This window comes from Thamnophis sirtalis, unplaced genomic scaffold (genome assembly GCF_051295495.1).
Source record: "Thamnophis sirtalis isolate CommonGarterSnake01/CBP01778 unplaced genomic scaffold, rThaSir2_p1.2 scaffold_2, whole genome shotgun sequence".
NCBI lineage: Eukaryota > Metazoa > Chordata > Lepidosauria > Squamata > Natricidae > Thamnophis > Thamnophis sirtalis.
The window spans coordinates 31387883-31399910 of record NW_028261382.1 but is presented as its reverse complement, the minus strand read 5'-3'; the positions used below and the strand labels follow the sequence as shown (position 1 = coordinate 31399910).

Sequence of the window (12028 nt, the reverse complement as noted above, 5' to 3'; positions counted from 1 at the left end):
GTTCTTGTTGTGAACAGCCAAGCGAGTGGCAAATGCCAGCTTCGATCACCATTTCCCATATTGAAAATGTCGGGAGACGATTCTTTTAAAAAAAAACAATATATTAGTATTATCCTTTTCAAAATCTCTTTGAGTCAAAAAGAACAAAGCCTTTCTCGTGTCGAAGAACGAAGAGAACTCATATGACTTCCCTGCGGAAGACTCAACCCGCAAGAGTTTTTAATTAAGGGATGCCACCCAAACTTAAAAATGAGTAAGTTCGTCGGTTGAACTTTTTATGGTAAATAATTCCCACATTATGCATCTGGATTCCGATTCGTGGATTATTATTTTTTTTTTAAAAAAAACAACACTTTTCGGGATGCAAAGTGAGACTGATTGCAAATTAATTTGCATTTTCTGCATGAAAAGCATCTCAACGCAATCCCGAAAAAGTGGAAACAGGTTGCCCATCTGCACTGACTCACAGTTAACTAACTGTCTGTGTTTGTGAGACAGACAGAGAGAGAGAGAGAGAGAGAGAGAAAGAAAGAGAAGAAGGAAAAAAACAACAACAACACAACTAAACACTTGCAGACTTACTCTGGCACCAAACACCCATGTCTCTACTGCAACATATTTTTGAGTAAAAGAGAATTAGGGTATTAAGAGATGGAAAAATCTAGTTTTGGAACCAAAGGAGTGTTGTTGTTTTAAGCTGGGATGCTTTTTCCTCATTCAATCACCATGTTGGAAACAGCTAAGTTTAAACATTTATGTGGCTGTGTAGTTCCTGTCCCCCCCACCCCCTCGCCACATTATACCAAGGTGAAGGACCATTTCAGTCAAAAATAAACTTTTCATTCCATTTCTTTCTCAACAGAGCTGGAATCCTATCCAATTTGGTGGAATGCCGCATCCAATTTTGGTCGCCACGATGTAAAAAAAAAAAAAAAAGACGCTGAGATTCTAAAAAGAATGCAGAGAAAAGCAACAAAGATGATGAGGGGACTGGAGGCTAAAACATGAAAAATGGTTGCAGGAACTGGGTATGTCTAGTTTAATGAAAAGAAGGGGTGACATGATAGCAATCTTCCAATATCTCAGGGAGTGCCAGAAAGAAAAGGGGTCAACCTATTCTAAGGAGGAGGAGGAGAAAGAGAAGGAGAAAGAGGAGGAGGAGGAAGGGGGGAAGAAGGAGGAAGGGGGAGAAGAAGAACAACAACAACAACAACAACAACAAGAACAAGAAGAACAACAAGAAGAACAACAACAAGAACAACAAGAAGAACAAGAACAAGAAGAACAACAAGAAGAACAACAAGAAGAAGAACAAGAAGAAGAACAAGAAGAAGAACAAGAAGAACAAGAAGAAGAACAAGAAGAAGAACAAGAAGAAGAAGAACAAGAAGAAGAAGAAGAACAAGAACAAGAAGAACAACAAGAAGAACAACAAGAAGAACAACAAGAAGAACAACAAGAAGAACAAGAAGAACAAGAAGAAGAACAACAGCAACAAGAAGAAGAACAAGAACAAAAAGAGGGGAGGACCAAGAGACATGAATATCACTGATCTGTTTGTTGGAAAGTATATTGGGGTGATGCACCCCATTGTTGCTGTTTTAGATCTCCAGGGGGACTGATAATTGAAGGACTGGGGTGACGTGACAGCAGCCTTCCAATATCTCAGGGGTTGCCACAAAGAAGAAGGAGTCAAGCTATTATACAAAGCATCTGAAGGCAGGGCAAGAAGCAATGGGTGAAAGTAACCAGGGAGAGAAGCAACATAGAACTAAGGAGAAATTTCCTAACAGTGAGGACAATTAACCAGTGGAATGTCTTCCTTCCAAACGTTGTGGGTGCTTCATCCCTGGAGGTGTTTAAGAAGAGACTGGACAGCTCCCTGTCTGAAATGGTACAAGGTCTCCTGCTTGAGCAGCGGGTTGGACTAGAAGACCTCCAAGGTCCCTTCCAGCTCTATTCTGGTTGATTGATCACAGCTGAATGAGAATGAATAGGTCCATGTGGTATGGGTAGCCATTATTCAGTCTGGAGATGCAAGTAAAGGTAATCTTTCCCCTTGCACATATGTGCTAGTCGTTCCCAGCTCTAGGGGGCAATGCTCATCTCAGTTTCAAAGCCGAAGAGCCAGCGCTGTCCAAAGATGTCTCCGTGGTCCTGTGGCCAGCATGACTAAACATTAAAGGCGCACGAAGCGCTGTTACTTTCCCACCAAAGGTGGCCCTTATTTTTTTCTACTCGCCTTTTTACGTGCTTTCAAACTGCTAGGTTGGCAGAAGCTGGGACAAGTCACGGGAGCCCACTCTGTTATGCAGTGCTGGGATTTGAACTGCTGAACTGCCGACCTTTCTCATCGGCAAGCTCAGGGTCTTTAGCCACTGAGCCACCGAGTCCCTTCTCCCCCTTTCAATGGTAATATGGGCTATTTTGCTTAAACGCGTTAAGCCGCTCCTTGCCTTGCACTCGGTGGCTCCTTCTGTGCTTAAAACCCTGGATAATTTCCTCAAACTCCTACCTTGATAGCACCCCTGCGGGGAAAAGAAGGCATTTAATGAAAACTGTAAGACCCATTTCCTTTCTTCTTTCCCTTAAAAAAAAAAAGAGGCTATCTCTAGCCAAATACTCCAAATCGCATAACCTGAAAAAGAAATATAGCTCAAGGGGTCCTAACCAGTTAAGAGGGCAGGCAGTGGTGGGGAAACAAGCCAACCATTCTTTCCTTCCCTCGGCCTCCTGTTCTGAAAAAAAAGTCCCAATTTGCTCGAGGTTCCAGAATCTTTTACACGGAGGCCTCCCCTTTCCAACTGTAGCTTGTGGGGCTTTTTTGTGTTTTGAAAAAAAAAAGAGGCTTCTGGTGCCAAGTCAGCTTCAAGCAGTGTTGCAAGGCCTCGCGGTTTCTGTTTTGTTTAATTTCGACCTCCGTCTCATGCAACAAAGGTCAAAGCAAACTTTGTTGGAAACTCTGGATGGGAAGCCACCGCCTTCTGCTTCCTTACTTGCGTGTGTTGTGCATCTGTGTGTGTGTGTGTGTGTGTGTGTGTGTGTTTTCTTCTGCAGCACAGAATCAGAGAGCAGGGTGCCCTGCCCTTCTCGTTGTTAGCTGCTTTTCTTCTCCGAAAATGACTTTTGATCAGGAGGCGGAGAAAGGAAGAGATTTCTTTGAAAACCTAAAGTGGAAGGTTTGAGCGTTTCAAGAAAAAGAACCTAGAATGTTTTCGGGTGGTTTTTTTCCCCCCGTGCAAAACCTGCCTCGGCCACATTCTTTGAGGCACAGGACAGCCAAGCACAACTAAGGATGAAGGGAAATTGGGGGTGGGGTGGGGGAAACCAACACCATGTCATTCTTCCAAGGAGAAGCTACCCAACGAGACCAGAGGAGAAGTTGTGAAATCAGAGAGCTCAAGAAAACAGAAGAAACGTGTCGATAGACTTCCTCGGGCAGATTTCTGCTTTGGACTGTGGTCAACTGGAGTTCTGCAAGAAGCTCATATCCACACACTAACCACATGTGAAAGTAACCCAGATTTTTCTTCTTCCAGGTTGTCTGCTAGGACCACAAAGCAGAAAAAGAGCTTTGCAGCTTGGATTGGAAGCTAGTAAAGGTAAAGGTTCCCTCATACATATGCGCTAGTCGTTCCCGACTCTAGGGGGCAGTGCTCATCTCTGTTTCAAAGCCGAAGAGCCAGCACTCTCTGAAGACATCTCCGTGGTCATGTGGCCGGCATGACTCAACGCCTGAAGGCGCATGGAACGCTGTTCCCTTCCCACCAAAGGTGGTTCCTGTTTTTCTACTTGCATCTTTTATGTGCTTTCGAACTGCTACGTTGGCAGAAGCTGGGACAAGTCACGGGAGCTCACTCCATTACGCGGCGCTAGGGATTCGAACCGCCGAACTGCTGACCTTTCTGATCGACAAGCTCAGCATTTTAGCCACTAAGCTACTGAGCCATTGAGAAGGGTCCAAAAACCAGGACAAGTAACCCTCCTGGCAACTGTAAGCTTAGCCACTAAGCCACTGTGTCCCTGATTGGATAGTAGACAAGTTCAATGAATGAATGAATGAATGAATGAATGAATGAATGAATGAATGAATGAATGAATGAATGAATGAATGAATTGTGAGAAAACAAATAAAGCACGCCTCATTCTTACAAGCAGACTCAATCATGAAAGGCACAGTCCTCTTTTAATCTAGTCTACCTAACTATGCAAATCCAGCTTAATTAATGCTCTCGTCTGTCTTCTGCCAGAAAGTAACAGGAAATCCTTCAACTGTCATCAGTCATCACATATGGGGGCTCCCAGGGCCATGAGGCTGTCCAATACCATGGCTTGTTCCCCCCCCCCCAGAAAATACACCAAGTGCCCAAACATCCTTACTTGATTTGATGCCGGCTGGCCTGCTACCACCATAGCTGGACATTTCTCGTTATAGTGTGAAACCGACACATTGGATGCCCACTGGTCCAGGAAGCCTTTGGGTGTGTAGATGCCACAATCCGCAATGCTGGTGGTCTGCTCAAACTCTTCGCACACGCCATCCCCGTCGTGGAAGTAGCAACGACTCGGCTCATCTGTAGGAAAGAGAAAACCGCATCGAGTAAAGGCAGAAGCAAACGCCACCTCTTGCCATCCTGCAACACCATCCCAGCTTAGCGAGAGGCCAGGCTGTTGTGAGAAATAGGGGGAAGGGCTTGTGGAGTGGGTTGAATGGGGGAAATACAGGAAAAGAAACCAAGAGTGGTGGGATTCAAATAATTTAACAACTGGTTCTCTGTCCCAATGACCAGCTGGGTAGGCAGGGCTCGGTGGTCATGTGACTGGGTGGGCGTGGCCAACTGAACATCACTCAGGTTGATGGGCGCTTCGTCTTAGCTGTTAGAATGTAATAAGAGTTAACCAGAGAGGCAGTTTCTGTAAGCAAGGCAATAAAAATTAGTGTAGAAACAACACCAGAATGTTTCCTTCCTGCCTTCCTTACAGGATTAGCCCTGGAAAGTGGGGAAAAAACCAAAATGAGATTTCTTCCAACAACTGGTTCTCTGAATTGCTTAGAAAGTTAACAACCAACAGGTGCGAACTGGCTGAATCCCACCACTGGTATCGTCCCATGACTGCTGCGGACGGCTCCAATGTGATCCAATGAAATGGACCGTGTCCAAGCCCATGCAACTGAAGACTGTTTACCAAAATAATTAGTAGTTTTAATACTATTGGACACTCATGATAACTATTGGGGGGGGGATCGGGAACCAACGGGGAAGGTTAACTGCTTGTCTAGGGCACAAAACACCAGATTTGGCTTTGCTACACTGAAACCACTTGATAGGATAGGATAGGACAGGGCAGGACAAAATAAGATTAGATAAGATAATCTTTGTGTTGTGGCCCGTTGGCGGCCTGTGGAGCTGGCAGCAGGATCAGAAAGTGAGGAGGTTGGGGAGGAACATGGGCCAGTCCTGGAGTCTGGGGAAGGCTTGGATGAGTGCTCTGTGTCAGTGGCAGAGAGGGGGGCAAGGCCATCCAGTAGTTATTTGCTTGCCTATAGAGCCTCTGGAGTCTGACATCAGCGAGGCAGAAGAACAGCGGCAGCCTGTTCCCAGTGTGCGCATACGCAGAACTACCAGAAGGCAAGAACAATTAAGAAAACAGAGTCAACTTGGGAGTAATTCCTGGAGATGATTGGCCCCTCCCATAAGACATAAAACAGGAGCGAACGGGATGTGAGCTTTTTCAGGAAGCAATTAATTCATCTGGCCGGTTCAAGCTTTGAAAAGTTCTGTTTGACTCTATGCTAAGTTTGGCCTTGCTCTGCATTTGGCAATTAGGTCCCTGGCAGCCTTCCCAGGGAGATCAGGTGGGTGTTGATCAACATTCGCCTGAAAGACAGTGGCAACTCGAGCAGACATCTGTCAGAATCTTCACGGACTACTTGTGAAGCCTTGTGGCCTGTGAATGACCATCATTCACAGCCATATAAATAAAAGAGGGTTTTGGGGATTAAGATTGTGATTTATGCTTTCTCGGGAAGTCTAGGTCAGAACACTCTGTTGTCATTTTTTTACCTATATACATATTAATCATTGTCCATCTTGAAAACGTAGCAGAAAGAGGAAACTTGACAGTTCACAAAACTGTGACTAAATCTAGATGCTCTGCTTCAGGTACCAAGAAGCCCCCTCCCCAAGAAGTTAACAAGGAAAACAGGTTGTGAAAGGATGTATAGCATCCCAGACAATCCTGAGGACCCTGCTCAAGCATCACTTATATGACATGTCCTGGATAGAAGGAAGTGAACTTCCAATAATCTTTCCTGCTGTCCTCACCACTCTCTGTACCTGTCTGAAGCAGCAATGCTTCCAAAACAGGCAGTAATGCCATATGATAGGATGCTCTTGATTGTCCCTCTATAGAAAGTGATAAGGACAGTGGAAGAGAGGTGCATTTTTCTCATGCGACACAGAAAAGTAGTTGGCTTTAGTAAAATATGCCGTATTTTTAAGAGTATAAGACGCACTGGAGTACAAGGCGCACCAAGGTTTTGAAGAGGCAAATTAAAAAAAAAGGTTTTGCACTCTGTAGACCTCCCCAAAACAGCCCAAAAAATGGGCCCAATTTTTTTTTTAAAAAAAAGGCAAGAATAGACTTTAGGAGTCTTGTATAGTGCTCCTGGGGGGTGGAGAGGGGCCAAAAACGAGCAAAAAATGGCCAGTTTTTGCAAAAACAGGCCCGTTTTTTGTCAAAAGAAATCATGCATAGAGAGTGCTCCGGGGGCTGGGGGGGGAATTGAGCAAAAAACAGACCATTTGTCACTCATTTCTGTCCTCCCCAGCCCCCAGGAGCACTCTGAAAACTTCCTAGAAGTTCTGCATGGCCATTTTGGTGAGGGGGGCAGAGTTTCAGGAGGCAAAAAATGCTGTATTCAGTGTATAAGATGCACCCAGATTTTCAGTCTCTTTTTTGAGGGAAAACGGCGTGTCTTAAACTTTGAAAAATACGGAACTTTTTTAATTTTTAAAGTTTTTTTTAATTAGATTAACATTAAAAACATTAGACCTGGTGCGACATTTCCGGCATAAACATTTCCATATAATGATTGGATCTTTCAACAATTACATTTTATATTGATTGCATAGGTATGCGTAGCCAGTCAGATTACCTGTCCATTGATCCTTTCTTTCATATAATTACTATCCATACAAATACATATCCAATTCCTACCTATCACACCTTCTTAATACCATATTTTCCAATTCTTCACTTGACTGTGTTTTTCTGTCCCAGCATTTTCCCCTCATTTCTAACCTTTGGTAGCATTTGTCCCAGATTTCGTGATATTCTGTCTCATCCAAGTCTTTGAGTTCTACAATCAGTCTGTCCATTCCTGCGCACGTCAGTATCTTATATATTATTTCTTGTTCTGAGGGAGTCTCTTTATTTTTTCCATTTTTGTGTAAAAAAACAGTCTTGCCACTGTTAAAATATGCAGCGTTAAATTTGCCATATTTTTTCCCTTTGTGATCCCTAGTAAAAATAATTCTGGCCTCAACTCCATCCTTCGATTCCGCATCTCTTCCAAATACTTTCTTATCTGGTGCCAAAAAGCCCAAGCTTTCGTGCACTCCCACCACATATGGTAGAAGGTCCCTAATGCAGCATTACATTTCCAACATCGTGGCGATAAGCTTTTGTTAATTTTAGCTAATCTTGTGGGTGGGATGTGCCACCTATAGAACAGTTTTCCTTATACGAGGTGGCTAAATTTAACTTTCTGTTTCTTTCCCATAAGACTTGCCAATTGTCCAAATCTATGCTGTAACCAAAGTTCTTACTCCACGCTAATATGGTTTCCTGCTCTTCTGCCATTGTATAATCCAATAGATATTGATATACTTTTTTAATCAGTAAAATATACTTCCACTGGCTGTGAGTCTGGGAGTCATTCTTTTCGATTGACCAAGTTGGGGTGGCTGACACCTCTCCCCTCTAATGCCCAAGGGTGGCAACACGGCGCAGCTCGACTCACCAATGTCAACAGTGTCTTCGGGAGAGCCAAGCTCTTGCCCTGGAACTAAATTATGCAAATTAGAAACATTTGCACAGATTAACTCCTCTGGCTGAAAGCCCTCCACTTCCACCCCAGTCTGGTTTTCATCACGCTGTTCCCCGCCACCCCTTTCTTCTCGTCAAAGCGCTGGGTTGGCAGAGGGCAAGGAGACAAGAGAGAGGAACAGTGAATTGCTAACACATGTATCGCAGGCCAGTTGCGAACCGCACGTTTTCACAAGCCTGTCAGCAGCATTCGAGAGCATTGTCGCATCAAATGTGACCACCGCTTGGCCCTGTTCTGACATGCTTCATCGCTGATCGGTGGCCGTGTGTTCTGCTTCCTTTTCTTGGCCAGGAATCCATCCGGATTCATCTAGCGGAGCGTTCCACCAATTTCAACCCACATGGGGAAGTGCCTGAGGTTATCTGCTCTGACCTTCTGTTGGTGATCAAAGATCCTACTTGAAACGTTCTGCATGAGAAGAACGGATCTTATGATCCGCGTAGACCACATTCAATGACCTGTTTTGGGGGGTCTCAACACTGAAACGTCCTGGAATCTTCTGCAGATAAGATCTATCAGTACTGGAGGATCTTCTCCTCCTATTAATATACAGCTAATTACATAATTACAATTTAGCACAAGGAGCACCATTTACAAGGGGACCCTGATGCTCTCTGAGCTTGGTTGTTTTCTTGCAGACAGTTCATTATTCAAACTAGGGAACACCATCAGTGCTAGAAGGAAGTAGGGTCTGTATGGAGGAGGAGGAGGAGGAGGAGGAGGAGGAGGAGGAGGAGGAGGAGGAGGAGGAGGAGGAGGAGGGAGAGGAAGAGGAGGAAGAGGAGGAGGACTCTGTGGTCCTTGGTGCTCTCTGAGCTGGCTTGTTTTCTGCAGATGTTTCATAACCCAACTAGGTAAAACCATCAGTGCTAAAAGGAAGTAGGGTCTGTATGGAGGAGGAGGAGGAGGAGGAGGAGGAGGAGGAGGAGGAGGAGGAGGAGGAGGAGGAGGAGGAGGAGGACGAGGACGAGGAGGACGAGGAAGAGGAGGAGGAGGAGATTATTATGAAAGAAATCCTAGCAAATCAGCTCTATCCTTCTTCTCCAACCTGAGGAGGAGGAGGAGGAAGAAGAAGAAGAGGAAGAGATTATTATGCTGAGCTGGCTTGTTTTCCTGCAGATGTTTCATAACCCAACCAGGTAACATCATCAGTGCTAGAAAGGAGTGCAGTTTGCTCTCTCAGCACTGATAATATCGCCTAGTTGGGCCACGAAACGTCTGCAAGAAAACCACCAAGCACAGAGAGTACCTCATTTCAACCCCGAGCTACAAATATTCTCCATTATCAGCACCGTTAATGGAATCCCATGTATCTTCAGAAACCCAATAAATTTGTCTTGAACCCAAACTAGTTGCCCCCCTCTCTCCTGGCATGGTTTCTCCCCATTTAGAGTTGCTCCCTGCGCAAAGAGGATACAAATCTCCTCAGTCAACTATCAACTGGGGTTTTGCTACAGATGTGCTACCTTGACAAGGGAACAGGATGTTCCTGCGCTCAGCAAATCCCCCTTGTCGGCGTTCCCTATAAGTGACCCTAAGATTCCCCCGGGGGGCTTCTTACCCAGTGGCTCATAGTCATGGATCTGTATTTCAACACACAAACTCGCATGGAAGTTCCAAGAGAAGTAAACAAAAATAAACAGCGCAGGGTTAGAAAATAACAGCAAAGCGAATTAAGAGTTGGCCGAGGGAGGCTGATTTCAATGGCTCGATGTCAGCCGAGAAACCCCAGCGAGGCTCCGGTGTCATCCCTTATTTTGTTCTACCCCGATACTTGCGAAACACCAAGTTTAATGAGGACAAAGTCTTAGTAATTGGAAGCCTCTATTTATCCCACATGCGGACTGCGTGGGGAAAGGGGGGAGGAGGAGGAGGAGGGGAGGACAAGCCTGAATGAGACACCAAACACAACTGGAAGGATAGAAAACAGAGGAAAATCACGTGACTTCCATGGTCCTGCGGGGAGTTCCACCTCTTACTTCTTTACTTAATCAAGCTTCGGCCCCTCCCAGACCTGAACCCAATAAATATGAATGTCTTTACTGAAAGATGAAGGAAGGAAGGAGAGAGACGAGGGAAGGAGGATGGAAGGATGGAAAGGGGAAGGAAGGAAGGAGAGGTGAGAGAAGAGAGGGAGGGAGGGAGGGAGGAGAGAGAGACAAAAGGAGGAGGAGGGAAGGATGGAAAGGGGAAGGAAGGAAAGAAGGAAGGAAAGAAGGTAGGAGGGAGGGAGGAAGGAGAGGTGAGAGAATGGAGGGAGGGAGGAGAGAGATGAAAGAAGGAGGAGGGAAAGATGGAAAGGGGAAGGAAGGAAGAAGGAAGGAAAGAAGGAGAGGTGAAAGAAGGAAGGAGGGAAAGAGATATGAAAGAAAGAGGATGGAAGGTTGAAAAGGGGAAGGAAGGGACAGGAAGGAAGGAAAGAAGGGGGAAAGAAGGAAGGAGAAATGAAAGAAGGGAGGGAGGAGAGAGAGAGATGAAAGAAGGAGGAGGGAAGGATGGAAAGGGAAAGGAAGAGAAAGAAGGAAAGAAGGAGGAAGGAAGGAGAGGTGAGAGAAGGGAGGGAGGACAGAAGGGGAGAGAGAGATGAAAGAAGGAGGCGGGAAGGATGGAAAGGGAAAGGAAGGAAAGAAGGAAGGAAAGAAAGGAGGAAGGAAGGAGAGGTGAAAGGAGGAGGGAACGAGGGAGAGAGATGAAAGAAGGAGGAGGGAAGGATGGAAAGGGGAAGGAAGGGAAAGAAGGAAGGGAAAGAGGAAGGAATAAAGGAGATGACATAGAGGAGGGAGGGAGGAGGGAAGGAGAGAGATGAAAGAAAGAGGAGAGAAGGATGGAAAGAGGAAGGAAGGAAAGGAGGGAAGGAGGAAGGAAGGAGAGGTGAGACGGGAGAGAGGAAGGAAGGAGAGAGATGAAAGAAGGAGGAGGGAAGGATGCAAAGGGGGAAAAAAGAAGAAGAGATGAGAGAACGGAAGAAAGGAGAAAGAAGGAAGGAATTCTTTGCAACACAATTTGGAAGTCTTTTCTAGGAATCAAATCACCGCCTGCTCAAATTTGTCGGAGTCCCTATCATTGATTTACTTTCAACTGCTTAGAAATAAAACCTCCGTATCTCTGGTGGGCACGATCAAGACTTTCCTTCTCTCTGTTCTCCTCCGTCCCTGCCCCCCCCCAATCCTGCCCCCCTTCAAAACTGGGATATTTATCCCTTCCCTACAAGGGTGATATCACCCCGACCTTCCTTGGACACTCCAAAAGCTATAAAACCCTCATGGTTTCATCCAGTCCTGGAGGGCGAGATCTGTTTCCCTTGGGGGATGCTTCTTCTTCTTCTTCTCCTCCTCCTCCCCACCCCCCTACACACATTCACTGTCTTTGGCTCTTGTTTGTTTTGAACTGGTCTTCCCCCCCTTCCAGATGTTGTAATCTTATTGTGTAAGCCACCTAGATGTGCAACTCCACGGAGGCTACAGGCAGGAGTTGAGAAATAAATAACGAAGACAAACAATATCAACACAATAAAAAGGAATGCGTAGTGGTTGGGTTTCTCCCCTCCCCCGTTGCTTTTCCCTTTTCTGATTCATCTCTATAATCAGGGAAGCCAGGAGGGCTTCCATCGTCTCCAGGTGAGTGACAGCCGCTTCTCTGGGCTGCCCGTCTCCCTTCCAAGAAAGTCATTCCTCCCCCCTCCTTTTTTCCTCTGCTGACATTTCTTCTCAAGTTATACTGAGAAATAACATCGTGAGTGCCAGAATAAATTAGATCATTACAATTCAATTACTTAATGACTCCGTCTCTCTCTCTCCCTCTTCTTTCTCTCTCTCCTCTCTCTTCCTTCTCTCTCTCTCCCTTTCTCTCTGTGTCTCTCTTTCTCTGTCTCTTTCTCTCTCCCTCTCCCTCTCTCTCTGTCTCCCTCTCTCTTTG

The 12028-nt window shown here is 45.5% G+C and overlaps 2 protein-coding genes across 2 annotated transcripts in view; both read right to left on the bottom strand.

Moving 5' to 3' along the window:
* The window catches only part of PAPPA (pappalysin 1), a 70290-nt gene extending 61868 nt beyond the window's left edge, over positions 1 to 8422 (bottom strand). The window contains 2 exon segments of the mRNA XM_087707615.1: positions 4381 to 4574; positions 8290 to 8422. Of these exon segments, the coding sequence (XP_087563741.1) occupies positions 4381 to 4574; positions 8290 to 8422 (327 nt within the window).
* An 85-nt stretch (positions 8423 to 8507) lies between these two features.
* LOC106552739 (astrotactin-2) overlaps positions 8508 to 12028 on the bottom strand; it is a gene marked incomplete at its 5' end in the record, with an annotated part of 151987 nt that continues 148466 nt past the window's right edge. Inside the window, 1 exon segment of the mRNA XM_087707614.1 lies at positions 8508 to 8652. Within this exon segment, the coding sequence (XP_087563740.1) occupies positions 8508 to 8652 (145 nt within the window).